Genomic DNA, 20,902 nt, shown 5'->3' on the forward strand with positions numbered 1-20,902 from the left:
ATGCTAAGCTAGGTGGACCACGTCCTGACGCAAACACCACATTTAAAGTATTTTTAAAAACTGGGCCCCATTTTAACATATTTTGGGGTGTATGTGACTAACAAGTTAAAGACAGTTGTTTCAGCCCGCAGCTGCAAAAAGGGCTGTAATGGCTGCAAAGTAGGGATGCACGATATTATCGGCACGATATCGGCAATCTGCAGATTATGGCTTGAAGATGATTTTCCCGCCAATATTTTCTGCCGATAAAACATCGCTTTAATTCTGCCAAAATGCTCGATGATTCCCGAAAAAAGCTTGACACTATGCGACGACATTAATTCGGCACGAGTGTGCGTGCACTGCCTGCACAAATCATCAACAATGTACAAATAAAGACTAATAAGTCACAGAAACTCGAGCCAGTGAACAGAAGTTAAACAACTTTCACAACTCTTAACTAGCTAACAGTTAGCTAACAGTTAGCTCACATTAGCTCCTCATTTTACCGACTTAACAATATCAAACACCCCAAAAATACACTCACAGCCAAAGCCGACGCTAACAGAGAGTAACATAAACATCAGAGCAAAACTAACTCACATCTTCACGGATGCACACACAACAAAAAGAGTCCGTCTGCGATCACTGACGTCTCCGTAGTAGCTGCAGTAAACAAGTCCGGGCACGTCTCCCTCACTGCCGTGTTTCGGGGGGATGCTGCATTCAGGTGCGCTCAGAAATGTGAGTGATCAGACACGTTACACGCACAACGCCTCTTTCGTCAAGCATGATGTGTGCAAGATGTCTGCGTCTGTATGGCCATTTTTGTCCACTACAATTAGAGTAGGCGCGATATCAATTCCACTACAGGGGAGACTTGATGTTCTGTGCAATTAGGTGGAAAAAAGCATGTGCCTGATATATCGGTATCGAAATCAGCAAAAAGGGTTGGAAAATATCGACATATTGGATATCGGCAAAAAATCCAATGTCGTGCATCCCTACTGCAGCGTAATTCCTCGGCTTGATTGCACCCAACAAAAGTGAGTCCAGTTTAAGTTTTTGACAGGCCCAGATTGCTGTTCTGTTTGACGACATTGAAGAAAAGATCCCTAAAGAGAAATACTCAGAAATATAGTAAAGATCTTTTTGTAAGCAGAGACAAGTGCTCCATCACTCTCTTCAAAGCCACCCAACTTTATTCACAAAAACGTGATATCGTTATGTGACTTTGGTGTTTTAAATAGCATCAATAATTGTTTGGATCCAACTCAATATTTGTGCATTACACAAAAACACTGCAGCACTCCTGTGCTCTTCAATCGTGGATCAACGCTGAGGTGAGTTACAGTCCAACGCCCTCCTCTCTGTGCAAAGGTAATAGACAGCAGCAGGACGTCAGGTATCCCCCCCTAAAAACCCACAGATGTTCTTGGAAGCGAGGGATTTCGCTGGAGAGTCAGAAAGGAAATATTACGACCACAAATGTGCTCTCTTGGCGTAACAAAAATCCAACTTCAGGCCCTTCTGTGGGTTTGGAAGCCAAGAAGCCTCAATTTGGGAGAAGGAAAAGACAAGAAATAACACCCACACGTCTCGGCAATATGCTTTAATCCACAATTCACATAAGTGCCTGGACGTGGGTTTTTTTAATGCCACAAGAACTCATTAGTGGTCATGATATTTCCTTTATACCCGTCAGCCTTTGTTAAAGACTCGTCACTGGGTGCTTCAATCTAGAAACACAGACAGATTTCTGGCCTGAACTCCCTCCGTAAATCATAACCCCGGCTGCTCGACGTTTGGTGAGTGGTGTCACGTGTTTCACTGTCAGATCAAGTCTTCAGTGCTCGAGAGGTCGCTGGTTTCTGGCAGTCGGACGTCTTTTATCACAAATTGGACACGAGGCAGATTCTGTCACAAACATTACATGTTGTGTAACATTTGATGTCTTGATGTTTTTCAAAAATGTGTGATCAGCAGTAAGGGTCGTAGTTTATACTAGCACACAGTATGAGACAAAATGCACTCTGAAAGGAGATATCTAGATTAAAGTTTGTTTCCAGCACAGATTATTTTATTATATTTCATAGATATTTTATATATTCTTCACACCTTTCGGAGGTCAATTACAGAACGAAGCCTGACTAAGGTCGTCAACAAGGTGACCTCTTCACCAGGACCAACAGATCTCATGACATCTCTCATTAACGTGTCTTTGCTTCTCTCCCTCTCTGTGTCTGATTAACCAGGATGAAGGTGTGGTCATTGGAACAGTGCGGCGAGACAGGTGTGGTCCTCTTGGGCTTCCTGACACTGGCAGTTTCTGTAGGGAACCTGTCCACCAGGGGGCTGCAGGTACGCAACACACTGTCATTGCTGTCACTTTAGAGAATACTCAGAGTGATAGGAAGGCGCTCGCGTTCGGAGCTTTCTGTGCCCTATTTGTCCCGGGAATTGCCCCTTCAAGCCAAGTTAGTGCAAGAACAGTTAGTGCAACATTTGAGGTGCAGCATAGGAATGTAAAGCTATTCTACTTATTAAAAGTCTGGGTATCATCAAAATGATCTGGAAGCTGATATAGTGAGGTAAAGTTGCTTTAAACCAGTCTTTGATGCCGGGGATGAGCACGCCAAGCTCCCTTGCTTGCATTGCAACAAACTCCCTCACCTATCCCTGCAAGTGGTGGGCCCACAGGGCGGCAGCTCCGGACAATCGCCAGTAAGCGCCCCTCACAGGTCTAGCTCCCCAGGTTTTCCTTTTTTGATTTTTCGTGAGCGTCCTGTTAATCCGTCTTAGTCTGGACCCTCTACTGGAACCAATTTGCCTCGACTTTACCAGGGGCAGCTCCCAGCAATACAACAGCTCCCCGGCTCACAGGGACACGCAAACACCTCACACCCCTTCGATTTAACCAACCATCCAACCCTTACCTGTAGTCATGAGCTTTGGGTAGTGACCAAAAGGATGAGATCGCAGATACAAGCGACTATAATGAGTTTCAGTAAAGATGATGCATCAAAGGAGCCAGCTGAGGTGGTTTGGGCTTCTGATTAGGATGCCTTTCTGCACTGGGCCTCCCTTTGGAGTTTCCAAGAAGGGAGGAGGTAGGTAGGGAGACCTCTAGGTGGACTCAGAGCTCACTGAAGGCATTGTAAATCTCACCTGCCCTGGACACGGCCCTGGATCGGCCCCAGTAGGAGCTGAAAAACGTTGCTGGGAAGAAGGACGTCTGGGTTAACTTGCTTAGCCTGCTGCCACCACAACCCAACCTCGGATAAGCCAAACAGAATGGATGGATGATTACATTTTAGTTAACTAGTTCAAAAAGAAAAAGAAAAGTCAACATGTACCAACTTTAAGAGGTACTCTTTGAACTATGTGATGAGCTGCTGCCAAGCTGACCCATCGGTTCTCTCCCTCCCCGAACTCTTTTCTGTCTCTCTCTCTCGATGCACATCTCTCCCTGTCTCTCTCTCACTTACGCTCGCTGTCTGGTATTTCCAGTGTCTCTCGCCCTATCTCACAGCTGCTCTGTCTCACACCTTTACAAGGAGCTCAGTGCACATTCCAGCGGTCACTCTGATGAATCTGTCTGAATGAAGGGACGCAGCCATCGGCCTGAATTAATGCTGCTCCTGCACATCGGGAATGTGTGAAATGCTGACCGTCTTCACACGTTGGAGCCGTAGCACTGAACACTCTGACGCTCGGTTACTGTCACTCTGACGCACTCTGCTCTTCTGACGGTCCGATCATTTATACTGCAGTGTAAGGGAGTGGAATCAGACTACTCCTAAAACCATCACAAACTGCTGTAACTGTTGTTACTGCTCATAATACTCCCACAATCTATGCTACAACAAATACAAACACACTTCATATTTTGTTACTTACTTTTGTAACATCTCCTGTAGATTTCTTTGACCAGCCACCGCGACAAACAGGCTGCAATGGCTGCAACATGCAGAGCATGTCCATTAAAACGACTTGATTCTCCGACAGGCTCAGATTATTGTTTCTGTGTCGACAACACGAGGGGAAGGACCCCTTCAAAGGCAGAACTCTCTGTTTAAGCAGAAACAGCTGTGACGTCGTTCTCTTCAAAGCCACCAGACTCCGTAGGCATTAAGAGACCTCGCCGAACACGGGAGTTCCTGGTCTACTGCTTCCTCGATCGATGAGTTTGTTTGTCTTATTTTGTGACTCTGGTGTTTCAAATGGATAATAAGGCTTTACCACAGTATTAACATTAAAAGCAACAACCCAAAACAAACTCACGGCAGTAAGCAGTTGGCAGTGGTAGATGAGAGCTACGTAAAGGCTGTTTCTGGCTTAAAAAAAAGGATCTTAACTTACAAAAAATGCTCTTCTTCTCTTCGGGTCCCTTTTTGTAATGTTGTCAGACACTTAGAATAACAAGCACGTTTAGTGAACATACTTTAATCAGGCACATTTGCCCCTGATGAGGACGTTGCAGCCATTGCAGCCTGTTTCACGGCCGCCAGCTGAAGCAATCAATGGGAGGAGAACTTCTTGTATCTATTCGTCATTTAGACCCCAAAACATGTAGAAACATAGGACCAAGATTTAAAAGGACCAAACTCTCCCTGATATGTTTCTGCTGCTGCAGCTGCCTCTACATGTGTTAACTTTCGTGGCAGATTACAGAGTAAAGAAAGCATTGCTTGCAGTTTCTTGGATTTAAAAGGATTTTCTGAAAGTGCACAGCCACAGGGATGATTGATTACACACATGCAACAAATCAAGTGTAATGTGCTTTGAGGGAAACAGGCCCGGTCACAGAGAGACCCAGTTGTGGTCCATGTAAAACCCGTCCGCAGAGCCCACGGTCGTGTTGTGGCGATGGACACGCGGCCACACTTTGTCAGCTTCATAAATCTGTCCCTGAGGCTGTGTGGGCCAAATTAACTTGATAAGCAGTTGGCCTTCACTCAGTGTTGTGCTTATTGTAAATCAAACAAAATCATTTTATTTCCCCAACATTTCATTTGATTAAAAGTACACAGCTACAGAGAAAGACATGAAGTCCTCAGAACTTCTTCAGATTACGATGTGCTTTCTGTTTGTGTGTTCTCAGGAGGACGGCGCTGCGTCCAACAGTCTGGAGGAGGAGCTGGAGGTGACCACGTACTGGTGGGGGGAATGGGCCAAGTGGACAGCCTGCACACGCACTTGTGGAGGGGGAGTGATGTCACAGGAGCGACACTGCCTCAAACAGAGGTCAGTCAGTCACATGTATACTTCTCTAAGGATCACAACTGGAGGCAAAGTTTTTAGTTCAAGAACAGAAAAATGTTGACAGACAGGTTTAACGTAACTTCAGATGAAATATATCGGCCGTGTTGTTGAGTACCAAGTGTTCTTGTGCCCATCTGTGCACCCATGAGCTGAAAACAAGGGTCAGTCACACTGGAAGCTTGTTGCTCACTTGAGGCAGAAAGCGACTGAACAACAAAAAACTGTTCAAAGGCACAGAATTCATCTTCTGCTTAAAAGGGTGCGTTAGTCTTGATGAACCTACTAAGCCTGGTTCACACTGCACGTGCACAATGCAAACTGTGCTTGTTAAACAACAGGGATGTGCAGCAGCGCTCAGACATTTAAATGGAGTTGACGATGGGGCTCTTGGAGATGTGAGGACATGAGGACACGCACCACTACCTCTCTCACCTTCTTCACCTCAAGTAGTGAACGAGCCCTGCGCAGGTCAAAAGGTCCAGACACGAAGCTCTGTCTCAGACGCATGGTGTTGCAGACTCTCTCTGATACACTCTCTGTACTGGCTGTTAAAGGAAACGGGAGCTCAAAGTGGTTTGATTCATGTGATGTCATCTTTCCCGTGAATAAGTGAGACTTAACAGGGACACACGTTCTTTGCACCTTGTGTCTTTTTCTGTACCCAGAAAATGCCCCAAAGAAAAGACTCACTTTAAATGCACTTTGGACCCTGAGCTATAGAACAGGATGCATACATGCACAACCACACACAATGAAGCATGTGTGTGTGTGTGCATGCATCTTCTACGTACACACACATTAAACGCAGGTGTACAGGAGGAAACTGAAACTATTGCTAAACTTGAGGTGAACTGCTCTGACAGATATTATTCTGATGTTTCATCATCAGTTATCAACACTTTTTATAATATTTTGTTTTATCTCCAACTGTTTATTTTCTATCCAAAGAAAGAAAGTTGCTGCTGGGAAGGACAACATGACCTGCACTGGAACTCCAAAGAAATATCATCTCTGCAACACTAAAGTGGGTCCCAGACTTCCAGTTAATTTCTCATCACTTTATTTCACATCTTTATTAAAACAAACAAACCTCCGGACACTAAGAGGACCGCGGCGGCGGCGGCCTCAGCCTCCAGGCGCGACTGTATGTAGCTGTTTGAAAGTGAAGCCGGGCGGGGTTCAGACTGATCGCGCATTCTCAGAAGAACCATCCCTGCACAAATAAACGCTTAAAAAGAATTTATTTGTATAACATACTGTAAAACTGAGTCTTAACAAGTGTGTGAAACAGACCTCTTTTAATGGACTGTGCTGTCTCTGTGCACTGCAGGAATGTCCTGCCACTGGGAGGAGCTTCAGAGAGGAGCAGTGCTGGTCCTTTAATTCCCAGCTTTACAGTGGGAGGAACTTCCAGTGGAAACCTCTGTATCCTGGTAATAACACCCATAAAACCTCTGTTCACCCCGTTAAACAGACCAGAGGTGACTGAGGTCTTTGCTGGCTGAGCTGCTCTGAACCAGAATCTTTAAATCATCTTCTGCTTCTGTTCTGCTTTAAAGGTTTTATCCCTCTTCATCCGTAACTGTTGATGCAGTAGTTTGTTTCCAGACTGGAGGACATGAAGTTAAATGTGTGTTTTACTGAACCTGAGAAAAGGGACCAGTACACTAATGTGTGTGGGGGGGGGGGGGTGAGACAAAGATCAAACAGAGGTTTGACACTTCTCAAGCTCCAGTCATCAACACGTTTTACATTCAAGCTTTGGTCTGACAGGAGACGGAGAAAAAGCAAAGAAAGAAGAAAGTCTACCTGCTGCCTGCTTACATACCTGCCATCCTGCCTACCTGCTCAGTGCATGCAAGAACGGTGTCTTCAGCAAGCTCGAGCTAACGTGCTCTTCACACAAGAATAGCAGGGACAGGAAGTTGGATTTGGTTATTGTGACAACAACAATGGGCTGGCCTGTTTTCTACTCTGCGACCACGTGGTGCGGATGTTTCTCAACTCTTCTGCAGACTTTGGGCCCGTTTAGCAGCTGGGGGCTTTTTTGTCGGTGTTTTCAATGAGAAGCTTTTTGCACGCTGCTTTTGCGTTACACAGCACCTCGCATTTTTTCGCTCTGTGCGCCTCGCGATTTTGAGGAAACGCTCCGAGCACCTCGAGTTGAAAAACTTCAACTCAAAGCAGAAAAGCGCCCGACGTCATGGCCGTTTTTTCTCATTGTCCAATGGGATGAAAGGAGAGGCGGTTAAGCTAAAATTTAGATGCAAGCAAACTTGCAGGTAGAAACACACCAAGGGGGGAACTCACTAAAGGATTGTGCGGCTTTTGCGCCCATGCAAATGATTAAAACGAGTCATGATGCAGACATTGGGGGCAAATCTGGTTTCTATGTAAATGAATGTCAAAAAGCACCTAATTCACAAACGCCAGCGCCAACAGCACCGCACAGTTAGAGTGACATTTTACCGTCTGCAGCGAGCTGGTGGGAACTGTGATGCACCAGCTTCTAAGTTTCCAGGTATCATGATGACAATTCAACCTTCCGTGTGACCAAAAACACAAACATGTGTGTAAAGAATATTTTGTCTTTGTTAATCAGGAGATCAATCGGTCCAGGCACACTTCTCCACATCCGTGGAGACGGTCTGGAGCCGTTACACATGACGGGGATTATTATACAGACGCTGCTGTGTGCTCGTTTATTAAAGCTTACAGACAGTGAAACTCGTAAACACCTGTCGAGTCTGCCCCCTCCTCTCCCTGCTCATCATCGATCTGTGGAGAGAGCGTGTCTCCACGCAGCAGAGAGCGGAGGCGCAGACAGCTCCTCTCCACAATCAGACGCAAAAAAACAAGAGCAAACTGCACGGATCTGATCAACTATATGGTTGTGTTTGTGCTTGAATATCATCAGTCATTTTGCTCTTGATGACCTTGAGACAGAGCAGATAGTGGGGGGGGGGAAACTGCACAATCTAGGGGTATGAAACGCATCACATGATCGGCACACCGGAGGCAAACCTGTGATCAGTACGTCGAGGACTCACTGTGTATGAAATATGGAGGCAGTTTTATGTGTTTTAATACAGTGACCTTTAACCTTTGCTCCTTTCTAGATGACTACGTTCACATCTCCAGTAACCCCTGCGACCTCCACTGCACCACGACGGATGGCCAGAGGCAGCTGATGGTGACGGCACGAGACGGCACGTCCTGCAAGTACAGCAGCTACCGCGGCGTCTGCGTGGACGGTAAGTGTGAGGTGAGTCCAGGGTCTTCTTTACTTTGTACCTGTTTTACTTCTTCTTTTACTCCACTCTCGGAACCACTCCAAATGTGTGTGACCAGCTAAAACCACAGAGAGGTCGCGTCATACTGACAGTGCTATGGAAATCTTTTGGACGGGAGGGGGACCGGACGTACCCCTCAGAGCTGAAGATGTGTCGCAGGCTCACTATCCAGAATAATCGAATGTTTTGATGGCACCTGATCGTCTGCACCGCATCATATCTGCTGAATTAATTCATTTATGATTTGTGCATGATCTTTTGTTTTATTTGTTTCTTGTTTTTGTTTCACTTCCTGCTTTGCCACTCAGCCAATCGGATGTGATGGAGTGCTTTTTTCTTCCAACACGTTGGATAAGTGTGGGGTCTGTCAGGGGGACGGCAGCAGCTGCAGCAGAGTCACCGGAAACTTCCGCCGCGGGGCCGTGACTCTGGGTGAGCCTCTCAAACGTGTTGGGACGAACATCATAAGCATTGGCTTGACTGATCTTTCTGGTCAAATAAACAATATATTAATTAATATAAAGGCTGAATGAACACTCACCACTATCCTTTCCTTTTCCTCAAGGTTACTCTTTTATCACTCAAATCCCCGAAGGATCATGGGACATCCAGATCATTGAGAGGAAGAAGTCGGCCGATGTTCTTGGTGGGTTTTTGGACACACACACACAAACTGACAGAAGACTTGTGTGCAACAAGTAACTCCTGAACAACCCTTGAAGTACTCTTCGTGTCAGTAGGATTCCAGTGTGTTTTCTGGCTCTCAGGTTTTCCGTTTGTCTCGTTCCTCAGCTGTGACCGACCAGGCGGGAAACTTCTTCTTTAACGGGGCCTACAAGGTGGACAGTCCCCAGAACTTCCACGCGGCAGGAACTGTCTTCAAGTACCGCCGGCCCATGGACGTGTACGAGACCGGGATCGAATATATTGTTGCCAAAGGCCCCATCGACCAGGCCATCAACATTCTGGTACACCTTACCTTCCTCCTTCCACCTCACTCACATGAAAACCTGCAGTGGTTTCAGATAAGTGGATTTTATATTTATGCATGAACAATCGTCACTCAGGTTTGGAACCAGAACGGCCGCACTCCCTACATCACTTACGAGTACACGGTCCTCCGAGACTCGCTGCCCCCTGTCCCACCTCCTCCTGTCTACACCGGATCAGACACCTCTGCAGGAGAGGTTTCTGTGGAAGTCGGGGGGATGCTGGCCCCTAACGGCAGTATTTATGACCAGGGGGGCCCCGAGAGCCAGATGGAGCGGGGAGGTGCAGAGGTGCAGAAGGGACAAGAGACCAACGAGGTGTACGAGGAGACCGCGGCCATCGACTGTGACCAGGATGGAGCTGCTGCCCCAAAGTTTACAGGTAGAGACTGTAACACCTTAGAACTGTTGTTTAAAGAATATGAAATATTTATGGATGACTGGGAAGCTTAAAGGTAATCAGGAGGTAATCATCTTGCATTTTGTCAACAACACGTTCAAACTGGGCCCCTCCTCCTCCTGGGCTCTTCATCACCAGAGGTTCACTCTCACTATCTCGTGCAAGAACACGCCAAGCTAACACCGACAGCATCACGGTAACCTTTGCGCCAGCATGCTAACCGCCGGTTACCATTGCACTAGCATGCTAACCGCCGGTTACCTGTCCAACTGAAAGAAGGCCTCCTCTGCATCGACATGATGGATCCTTCGTGGCCCGGGAAAACGAGGACGCATCTGAAGGAGCCTTCGCAAAATAAACTAATTTGGTATATGTGGGGAATATAATATAATATTGTTCATCCATGATGATACATTGGCATTACTCGAAGAGAAACACAGGAGAGAGATGGGGAGTGTGTGAGAGAGGAACCAGAGGGTGCTTCGGTGGCCCATTGGTAATGAATTACCAGATCTTTACATCTGATCTCATCTAGCTCGTGTGTGCGTGTGTGTGTGTGTGTGTGTGAGATAGAGACAGATAGAGACAGAGAGAGAGCGAGAGAGAGAGAGAGAGATGGCCCTTTGCAGCTCTGCATTATTCATGTCACAGACTCACAGAGAGGATGAGCAGCAGATGAAAAATTCAGCGTTTCGTGGTGTTTTCTCCTTTTTAAAACCGGCTGCAGCACAAACATGAGCGGTAATGGCCTTTCTGCGGGCTCTCAGCTCGCTCAGCTGACTGCAGAGGCCATTACACCTCCACTTTGGGTGGTGAGATGAGATAGAGAGATGGCTGAAAGGCTCAACATACACTCTCCACACAGACTGACCTCAAACTGCAGGCCGGAGACTGAGAGCCGAACGAAGCAGGCCGAGCTGACTTTAAATCTTCACCTTACTTTCCTGATTTAAAACAATGAAAACTTGCACAGGTCAACCTGTCAGACATCTTGTATCTTTTTATACAGTTAATTATATGTTTATGACGAACACTAGAAGACAACACAGCAGCACATTAAAATCATACCTTTGTGATGCTGAAATTTCTCTTTTCAGTTTAATTAGATTTCATTCAATTGTACGGCTCTGCTTAATGTGGGTAAGCACACCTCAGGTATGTGTCTGTTTGCTTTGACTTCCTGATGTTTTGTCAATTTGTTCTCCAACAATATCTGAAATTTCCCGCTTTGATCCATCAGACGGAAACAGCAGCCACACAGGCAGCACTGCACACCCTGCCCCGGCTGGAGGGCCCCTGGATACGGGACCAGACTCCCCAAACCTCATCTGGAGGGTCCTGCTGGACGGTCGACTTGGCCAAGACGAGCTGCTCATAAACATCTCAACCAATCAGCTGCTGATGGAGGGAGGCAGTTTGTTTTCATCAGAGGTGGGACCAGTGGAGGTGGACCTGAGCCTCCTGGAGCGAGATGGGCCGTTTGGTCTCAACGATACGCTGGAGTTTGCTCTGGGCCGCAAACGCAACGACAGTGGGGACAGCTCCTACCAGAACAAAACCGTGCAGAGCGGTGGGAGGAACTCCAGCCGCTCCAACAGAACCAGGTAAAGAAAGAAACCGATGCTTAGATGATGAAGAGCAGAGGCCTTCTTTTCACAGCTTCAGGTTTGGGCTCACTAAAGCTATTTCCCCTCAGGCTGGATTGTGTCTGACTGAGTGTTTTTAGGTTGAGGTCCCACTGGGCCTGAATGTTCTGCTGCTGGCGAAAGGAAATACGCTCCAGGCTGAACGAAGCATCCTTAATGCATCTTGCATTTAGTACCAGTTGTATACAGGGCCTTAGAGGCAGTCTGGACGACGTGGACACTCAGAGAGACAGCCAGAGGAAGTTGCAATGAGACAAACAGGAACAAAGGAAAGCAAGCAGCAAGAACATGGCAAGGAAACGTGACAAGCAAAGGGCCAAAGATTAGGACGAGAGTGAGACGGACACACTGTCAGCAAGGAAAGAGTGGTACGGCAGGCAGCAAGGACAAACTTAGAAAGTATCAAAAAAAGGCAAAACACACAGAGCAGGCAGTTAAGTTGAGACAACCAAGTAGGCAGACTGAACACACTGACGTACGAGAAGCTAACAAGGTGACTGTTTTACAGTCAGCCAGTTACAGTCAGAATCAGACAGGAAGTTAGAAAGCATTAGACAGGAAGTTAGGAAACATTAGACGGGAAGTTAGGAAGCATGAGACAAGAAGTTAGAAAGCATTAGACAGGAAGTTAGGAAGCATTAGACAGGAAGTTAGAAAGCATTACACAGGAAGTTAGGAAGAATTAGACAGGAAGTTAGGAAGCATTAGACGGGAAGTTAGGAAGCATTAGACAGGAAGTTAGAAAGCATTAGACAGGAAGTTAGGAAGCATTAGACAGGAAGTTAGGAAGCATGAGACAGGAAGTTAGAAAGCATTAGACAGGAAGTTAGAAAGCATTAGACAGGAAGTTAGGAAGAATTAGAAGGGAAGTTAGAAAGCATTAGACAGGAAGTTAGGAAGAATTAGAAGGGAAGTTAGAAAGCATTAGACAGGAAGTTAGAAAGCATTAGACAGGAAGTTAGGAAGAATTAGAAGGGAAGTTAGAAAGCATTACACAGGAAGTTAGGAAGAATTAGACGGGAAGTTAGAAAGCATTACACAGGAAGTTAGGAAGAATTAGACAGGAAGTTAGAAAGCATTAGACAGGAAGTTAGAAAGCATGAGACAGGAAGTTAGGAAGAATTAGACGGGAAGTTAGAAAGCATTACACAGGAAGTTAGAAAGCATTAGACAGGAAGTTAGAAAGCATTAGACAGGAAGTTAGGAAGCATTAGACGGGAAGTTAGAAAGCATTACACAGGAAGTTAGAAAGCATTAGACAGGAAGTTAGAAAGCATTACACAGGAAGTTAGGAAGAATTAGACGGGAAGTTAGAAAGCATTAGACAGGAAGTTAGGAAGAATTAGACAGGAAGTTAGAAAGCATTAGACAGGAAGTTAGAAAGCATTAGACAGGAAGTTAGGAAGAATTAGACAGGAAGTTAGAAAGCATTACACAGGAAGTTAGGAAGAATTAGACAGGAAGTTAGAAAGCATTACACAGGAAGTTAGGAAGAATTAGACAGGAAGTTAGAAAGCATTAGACAGCAAGTTAGAAAGCATTAGACAGGAAGGTAGAAAGCGTTAGACAGGAAGTTAGAAAGCATTAGACAGGAAGTTAGAAAGCATTAGACAGGAAGTTAGGAAGAATTAGACAGGAAGTTAGAAAGCATCAGACAGGAAGTTAGAAAGCATTAGACAGGAAGGTAGAAAGCGTTAGACAGGAAGTTAGAAAGCATTAGACAGGAAGGTAGAAAGCATTAGACAGGAAGTTAGGAAGCATTAGACAGGAAGTTAGAAAGCATCAGACATGAAGTTAGAAAGCATGAGACAGGAAGTTAGAAAGCATTAGACAGGAAGTTAGACGGTCACGTAAGCAGTTAGACAGAAAGGCAAACCTTCAGACAGTACAGACGTAGATTTGCAGACAGGTGAACAGACGGTTAGATAATAAGACAGTGAACAGGTGGATTAAAGCAATTTCTGTGGAATCACAGGCAGCTAGTCGACAGACAGTAAAGCAGGTAAACGAATAGATTTACAGGTAAATGGCAGAAAGACGAGGCAGAAAAGGGGCGAGACAGACAGCACGCAAAGCAGGTGGACACGCACTGAAGATATACTGTACAGGCAGTGACACAGACAGGTAGATATACAGGCAGTAAGGCAGTTGGACAGGTAGACCTGGCAGGTTTTGCATCCATCATATTCATAATTCATGTCGGCTTCCCTGCTCTGTGTCCAAACACGGCTTCACGTGTTCTGCAGCCAGCAGCCATAAAACACCCGGAGACACGCCCTTTCCTCTGTGAGACAGAGAGAGAGGAGAGGAAACGAGCAGAGCAGAGGAGCGCCGAGGGGAGGGGGGGATATACGGCCGCACTTAGAAACAAATATTTCAAAGTATCTGCAAGAAAAGTGAAAAATATGATGCAAAGGGGGAAAGTGTGCTGTCAGACTGTAGTCACCTCTGGGGAGGCAGTAACGTGCAGGAATCAGTCTGGCTTACATGGAGGGACGCCGGCGAGGAATAACTCAAAGTGATTCTCAAATAAACGTCTGGAGGCTGGCGGAGGCCGAGGGAACGACCGGTGTTATGACAAGAATGTGCACATGACTTTTATGTGATGTGATGAAAAAACAGAGTACGTCTGCCGGGATGCAGGCCGTGAATCAGCTGTCACACTGTGCTCGTCTGAGGCCTGGGAGACAGTCTCAGTGTGTGTGTGTGTGTGTGTTTGAAGCTCTGTACTGCTGTCTGTCCTTCAGCGTCCTATAAAGAATATTTCTTAAAATGTGGCTGTGAAGGCTTCACATGTTGGCTCTAACCTGCTCGATTCACAGAAATTACAGATAGGGCTGCAGCTTCTTTTCTTAAGCCAGAAATCACCCCAATATTTTCTATATTCGATAAACCTTTGGGCTATAAAATATCACACCATCGATCCAACATCCTCAGATTTGAAGGTGATGTCTTTAATGTATTTTTTGTTTTTCCAAACCCTCAAAAAACTCATTTTAATATGAAATATAACAGCAGGAAATATTCTTATTAAGAGGCTGAAAACAGCATTTTTATCCATTAAACGCCTCATTCATTATTTAAAGAGTTGTTGATGTTTTTCTGTTGATTGTTTAATTGTTGCAGCTCTGGTCTCAGTGCAATACATTTTAATGGTGATAAAAGTATCGAAGCTTCTGTAAAACATTTTCAGACTGCTCCTGCAACAAATCTCCACTGACCAATCTGCACAGAATGTTCCAGTCATATTACACTGCAGATACTTGGTAAAGGCTGCCACAGCTGCTGCTTCAGTGTTCCTTTCTGATATGATGGTTTTTATGTTTTTGCATGGTGGAAAGAGGGAATCAAAGGCTCTACCAGAAGAACCTGAAGCTGAGTCCTGCTGACATGTACCGCTGGAAGCTGTCCTCTCAGGAGCCCTGCAGCATGACCTGCTCTATAGGTACAACACAGCTTTGCTTACAAGACACAACAACATCACAAACAAGAGCTTCATCCTCACCTACAGCTTATTTCTTTCTCACATCCAGGAGTTTCAAAGTCCTTCGTCACATGTATCCGTTATGACGGCATTGAGGTGCACGACATGTACTGTGACGCTCTGACCAGACCTGAGCCGGTCCACGACTTCTGCATCGGCAGAGAGTGTCAGCCAAGGTACAAAAACATTTGAATGAAGCAGAATTATTCGACTCCAACCTGCTATAATAAGATGAGAGGACGACCATCATCGTAAAGAGGAAGGACTGATGTTGTCTTTCAGATGGGAGGCGAGCAGCTGGAGCGAGTGCTCAAGGACCTGCGGGGAGGGCTTCCAGTTTCGACAGGTACGCTGTTGGAAGATGCTCTCCCCTGGTCTGGACAGCTCCGTCTACAGTGACCTCTGCACCATGGCCGACCTTGAGAGACCTGTGGAGAGACGGCCCTGCAAGAGCCCCGCCTGCGGCCCGCAGTGGGAGGTGGCTGAGTGGACCGAGGTATGAGACGCTGTAATGATTTACTCTCTCTCTCTGTTTTTGTTTCCTGTATTCTGATTGGTTTATTAGGATTCTTGTTACTCTTCCATCATCAGAGGGTCTCTTCCTTCCAGCGCAGACATCTTTCTTAAGCAACAGTCTTATGGTCCGGTTGTGGTCACTGATATATCCTCCAGAGATACTGTGCGGACACCAGTAAAACCACGACGTGACTTGAGTGAAAGAGTGACATGTGCAGCTCGCGGATCACCACTTGTCTTTGGCGCAACACAGTGTGTAAGCTTGACCGTGCTTCTTCTTTATCCAGTGTCCTGCTAAGTGTGGCCGTAAAGCCCAGGTGACCCGCGATGTTCGCTGCTCTGATGAAAGCAGACCATGTGACCCGATGACCAAACCACCAAACATCAAGAACTGCACCGGCCCGCCCTGCGAACGCCAGTGGACCGTGTCCGAGTGGGGGCCTGTGAGTGTCTTCATCCTGAGTAATTCTGACATGTGCTGTTAAACAGAGGACAGGTGTTTGATCACAATTAGCTGCCGGCAGAAGAGATGACACACAGTGAAGAAAAGGCAGTCGCTTGATTTTTGAATAATTCAAAGACCCTTTGGTCTTTTTCCTCGTGTTTCCTTTTTGTCTTGACGTGGTTATAAAAACACGGCTCGCCATCCCAGCTGTTTTTTACTGCAGCCTTTAGAAGTGCCACGGTGTGAATTTATGCTCCTTATCGTAGCTCTGATGTTCCCATCAAAGTCCAAGTCTGGAAACTTGCAGGTCAAATTTACAACCATTGAGTTCGACCAGGCACAAACATGGACCGAATATTATTCCGCATGCAACGGCTAAAGTAACGTCAGATTTATTCCGAACATTGCCCCCTGTGAGCACATGTAGCTTAGCATTTAATGTTTCATTATGTGCATCTGTGCAATCCAACAACACCAACATAACCTGCAATAAATGTAGTTAAAGAAGAAGTCTTTGTTACTCCTGAGTAAAGTATATATATCAGATTTAAGTCACAAAAAAACATTGATTGATTCTGCCAAACAAAAGATCCAATGAAAATATCCAAACTGAGTTTCTGCATTAGTCCGGTCCCGCGTGTTCTTTGGACCTTGATTAAAGAGAGAACTAACATTTAGCTGCTGCAGGTTTCAGGTGTATTTAATTTAAAAACCTTCATGGTGAGGAGGTCGATGTGTAAACCTTTGAAGATTTTAACACTTATGACACATTGTTCTATTAAAAGAACCTCTTTTCTCCAGACTAAAGCAGTCAACGCCAGAGTGTCGTACTACTCTGTAACGTGTCGGTGAGGTAGAACGATCAGACTTCCTCTGGTGATTTCACCTGATGTGGCAGGACGTTCCCTCTGACGTCCTGTGGTGTGACTTCTTTTTTCATTCAATGTGACGTAAGGAGACCTGACCTGACTCATATCTGACAAACACTGTTTGACTCTGAGATGAGAACAGGAACATGAATCATCCAGTTTGACCTTTGACCTGTCACTGTTGCAGTGCTCAGGGTCCTGCGGCCAGGCCAAGATGGTGCGTCACGTGTACTGTAAGGCTCCGGAGGGCCGTGTGGTCCCTGAGAACCAGTGCTCACCGGAGAACAAGCCACTGGCCATCCACCCCTGTGGGGAGAGGAACTGTGCTCCACACTGGCTGAGCCAGGACTGGGAGAGGGTGAGGCCTCGATCGACAGATAATTACCTTTTTTAGATTCAAGGTTTTATGAGTCACAGAAGATGACTGAACAGACCCCTTTTATGTATAACCACTGTAGCATTTAGAAATCAGTGGAAGTGTAGAGTAAGTAAGTAACACAATGTTTGTGTTTGTAGTGTAACACCACCTGCGGTCGAGGTGTGAAGCGAAGGATCGTCCTGTGTGCCGGCATCAGCGCAGGAAAGTTTCAGATCTTTGATGAGGAGGCGTGTGGAGGCAGCGAGAAGCCCGAGGAGGAGAACACCTGCTTTGAGAGGCCGTGTTTCAAGTGGTACACCACGCCCTGGTCTGAGGTGAGCTCAGAGTACACACACTGCACCTTCACACCTCTGATGAGGAGCGGGGGTTGTAATTCGTATCCCTGTAGGACTCTTTGTTAAGACGAGTTTCTGTAACAACTTATAGTCTGACATTTTTGATCCAGCTCCTTCATAAAGAAGGTCCATAACGTCCATAGACACTTCCTCCAGTTCATCACTGGTGTGTTCTGCTCCTGTGTGTCCTCAGTGCACTAAGACGTGCGGTGTGGGTGTGAGGATGAGGGACGTGAAGTGTTACCAGGGCAGGGAGCTGGTCCGAGGCTGCGACCCGCTCACCAAACCTGTGTCCAAACAGACCTGCACCCTGCAGCCCTGCCCCACTGAGCCGCCAGGTAACAGGCTGTTCTTTAGTTAATCACACAGTGATGCTGCAGCGCTGTACTGCACCTCTTTATAAAGACTTGTTTCCCCAAATAATATTTAGCTCTGGTCAGAGGGAACTGGCCTGGAACTTTTCTACCACTTACTTACAATATAAGTGAACATAGGACATAAAGGTGACCCTGCTGACTGTGAGACTATTACCATGTCTGAGCAGGAGGAGCATGTCAGGAGCACGTCAGGAGCATGTTAGCATGTGTTCAGGAACAGCACTGAGTCTAGGTCACCAAAGCTTTTGCAGCTCTCACAGTCCAAAACACATTTCAGGTGTTTGATTGTATCAGGACAGAGCCTGTTGATGTGTAAAAATACAGGATGCAAACACGCCTGAGTTAGCAAGAATGCTAACTGACATCTGTAGTTTCAGGCAGGTAACACAGCAGAAACATTGTGACAATATGAAGATTAACATTTACAATAATATACTTCAGTAAAAGAGAAGAAAATAGACTAAAAGCATAAAAAATTTCTGTACTTTCAGTAAATAAAACATGTTGTTAACCTGGGTGTTGTTTTGTGTGTAGCTCCAGGCGATCTTTATATGGTTCTGGGTTTAGCTTGAGTTATTAATGAAATGCTAACATGAACTCGACCGTGTGTAACTGTGTCTCAGATGAGAGCTGTCAGGATCGTCCCTCTACAAACTGCCTGCTGGCGCTGAAGGTCAACCTGTGCAGCCACTGGTACTACAGCAAGGCCTGCTGCCACTCCTGCCGCGCCGTACGACCTCCGACCTCCTAGTCCAGGACGGCACCGCCTCTCTCCACGCCGACTCTAACTCCAGCACGAGGAGAGACATGGGTACGTTTACAGGCAGTACTGCGGTTACTGCGGACAGAGTGTGAGAAGAGCGTCCTCTGATACCTTGGATTAGCATCGCTCATCGTTTATCTGACAGTTTAAATGATTTCAAACAAAACCTGGTCATCTTGATACACACGTTCCACACACACATTCCTCTGTTGCTTGTTTTATAAATTGTGTTTTTCTGGTTTCTTTGGAATAAATAGAAAAAAATGTGTTTTGAGTGGAACTTCTCAACCACTCACAGTTTAGTTACTTCCTGTGTGTAAGTGTAAGTGTTTGTCCAGCAGTGTAACAGCACAGTGCGCAGTGAACTAAAACATGAACTGACTCCTGAACAAGGTCGATTACATTTTGAACAAACACAGACTGACTGAAAGAACCGAACGTTAAAGAGAATTTCTGGTATTTTGAGCTCACAGGACTCTGGAGATGCTGCTCTTGATTGGTTCATTTGTTGTCATGTGATTTGAGTGTTTTCAATGGATAGTTTTTTTATTTTTACAACCCACAATAACACAAACAAACTAACCAATCAAATCAGCAGGATTAAATTACTGTTTTTTTCAATGGAGTTTGGTTTAAGAAAATCATTTAAAGGCTATTTCTGTTTAAAGAAGCATCTTAAAGGGATAGTTTGGGTTTTTTGAAGTGGGGTTGCATGAGGTTCTTATCAATAGTGAGTGTACTACAGTATGTGACGGTCCGTGTTTAGAAAAGCCGGCAGGAGTAGCAGCACGGAAGCTAAGCTGCTGAGCTATGTACCAATGTAGACAGGGTGATAAGAGAGACGTTTTCTTCTTTACAGAGCCGGTGTGCGGTTCAGAACATCGTCCCAAAGGAGAGGGCTGTCTGTCGAGAAAAGTAAAGCGGCGAAAATAAATAAATACTATTCAGGACTTGTCGGCCACGTCTACAGCGGTACATAGCTTAGCTTATATGTTGCTACTACAGCCAGCTTCTCCAAACAGAGGCCGCACTGACCGACATGTACTCTACGTATTACACTTACTATTGATAAGCGTGTCACACAACCCCACTTAAATAAACAGCAGCTATCCCTTAAGGTCCTGTGTCCACTAACAGCGTTTTGGCGCTGGCAGCGCCAACAACCTCAATTTCAGCTTCTCACTGGCGCCTACTGTTGGTAGGTAACAAAAGTTTTCTGATCTGCTTACCTTGGCAGTGAGCCAAGTCTGTTTTAAATCACTCTGTTTGTTTAATATTTGCTTTTATTCAAGAAAATTTAAAAAGAAAACCTAAAAACAATGAAAGCGATCGTGTCCTGGCATCAGCAGCAGCTCCACACCTGGGAATTGTACCCCCGAAAAACGAACAGATTAGCTTCTCCTCCGCCATTGTTGTTGACAAGAAATAAACTTTATTCGTACAGCACCTTTTAACACACAGTTACAAAGTGCTTGACATACGAGAGAGAGTGCACAAGTAAAGTCCTGCACAGACAGACAGGCAGACATACAACACATACATACACGTGAAACTAGCATACATTCATACACACAGACAAAATGTATGACGCTAACCTAAAGAGTTTTTAAGAGCTGTTTAAAACTGACCTCCGATTCAGCAGACCTAATGTTCTGGGGAAGACTGTTCCGGAGTTTAAGGACTGCAACTTCAAACGCACGATCACCTCTGGATTTGAAGTGTGATCGAGGAACTGATCAAAGGCCCTGATCGGAAGAACAGAGAGGCCGGCCGCTGGAAAAAGGGCTCAGTAGTTCTGCCATGTGCGCAGCAGCCAGGCCGTGCAGGGCCTTGTACGTACTCAATACAATTTTGAAATTGATTCTGTTCTTTACTGGAAGCCAGTGGAGGGAGGCAAGAATTGGAGTGATATGAGACCAGTATTTGATAGCAACCTAGCTGCTGCATTTGGGACCATTTGGAAGCGCGCTATTGACAACCGAGTAACGCCGGTGAGGAGAGAGTTACAGTCTACACATATCTGAAGCCTCACCCCTTCTTGATTTTGATTGGTCGGGGGGGTAGAAGTGACATTGGCCAGCACGGTGGTGTTCCAAAAGTTGAACTATTTTCAACTGAGAGCGCAGCGGGGAAAAAACAGCTGATGCTGAGGACGCTGAACT

General features: G+C 45.8%; 1 protein-coding gene across 1 annotated transcript; it reads left to right on the forward strand.

The window, feature by feature from the left end:
- The first annotated feature begins 2,235 nt into the window (after positions 1-2,235).
- On the forward strand, positions 2,236-18,728 carry adamtsl2 (ADAMTS-like 2). Its single transcript, XM_069683582.1, has 18 exons — positions 2,236-2,340; positions 5,084-5,226; positions 6,193-6,268; positions 6,575-6,677; positions 8,364-8,509; positions 8,846-8,969; positions 9,103-9,183; positions 9,330-9,505; positions 9,605-9,908; positions 11,167-11,530; positions 14,914-15,017; positions 15,106-15,232; positions 15,339-15,552; positions 15,860-16,015; positions 17,074-17,244; positions 17,403-17,579; positions 17,794-17,938; positions 18,601-18,728. Exons 1-18 carry the CDS (start codon positions 2,236-2,238, stop codon positions 18,726-18,728), a joined length of 2,844 nt encoding a protein of 947 aa, XP_069539683.1.
- The last annotated feature ends 2,174 nt before the right edge of the window (positions 18,729-20,902 follow it).

The sequence above is a fragment of the Semicossyphus pulcher genome, unplaced genomic scaffold (genome assembly GCF_022749685.1).
Source record: "Semicossyphus pulcher isolate SPU_LCO1_2020_fin unplaced genomic scaffold, fSemPul1.0.p SCAF_6, whole genome shotgun sequence".
Classification (NCBI taxonomy): Eukaryota; Metazoa; Chordata; class Actinopteri; order Labriformes; family Labridae; genus Semicossyphus; species Semicossyphus pulcher.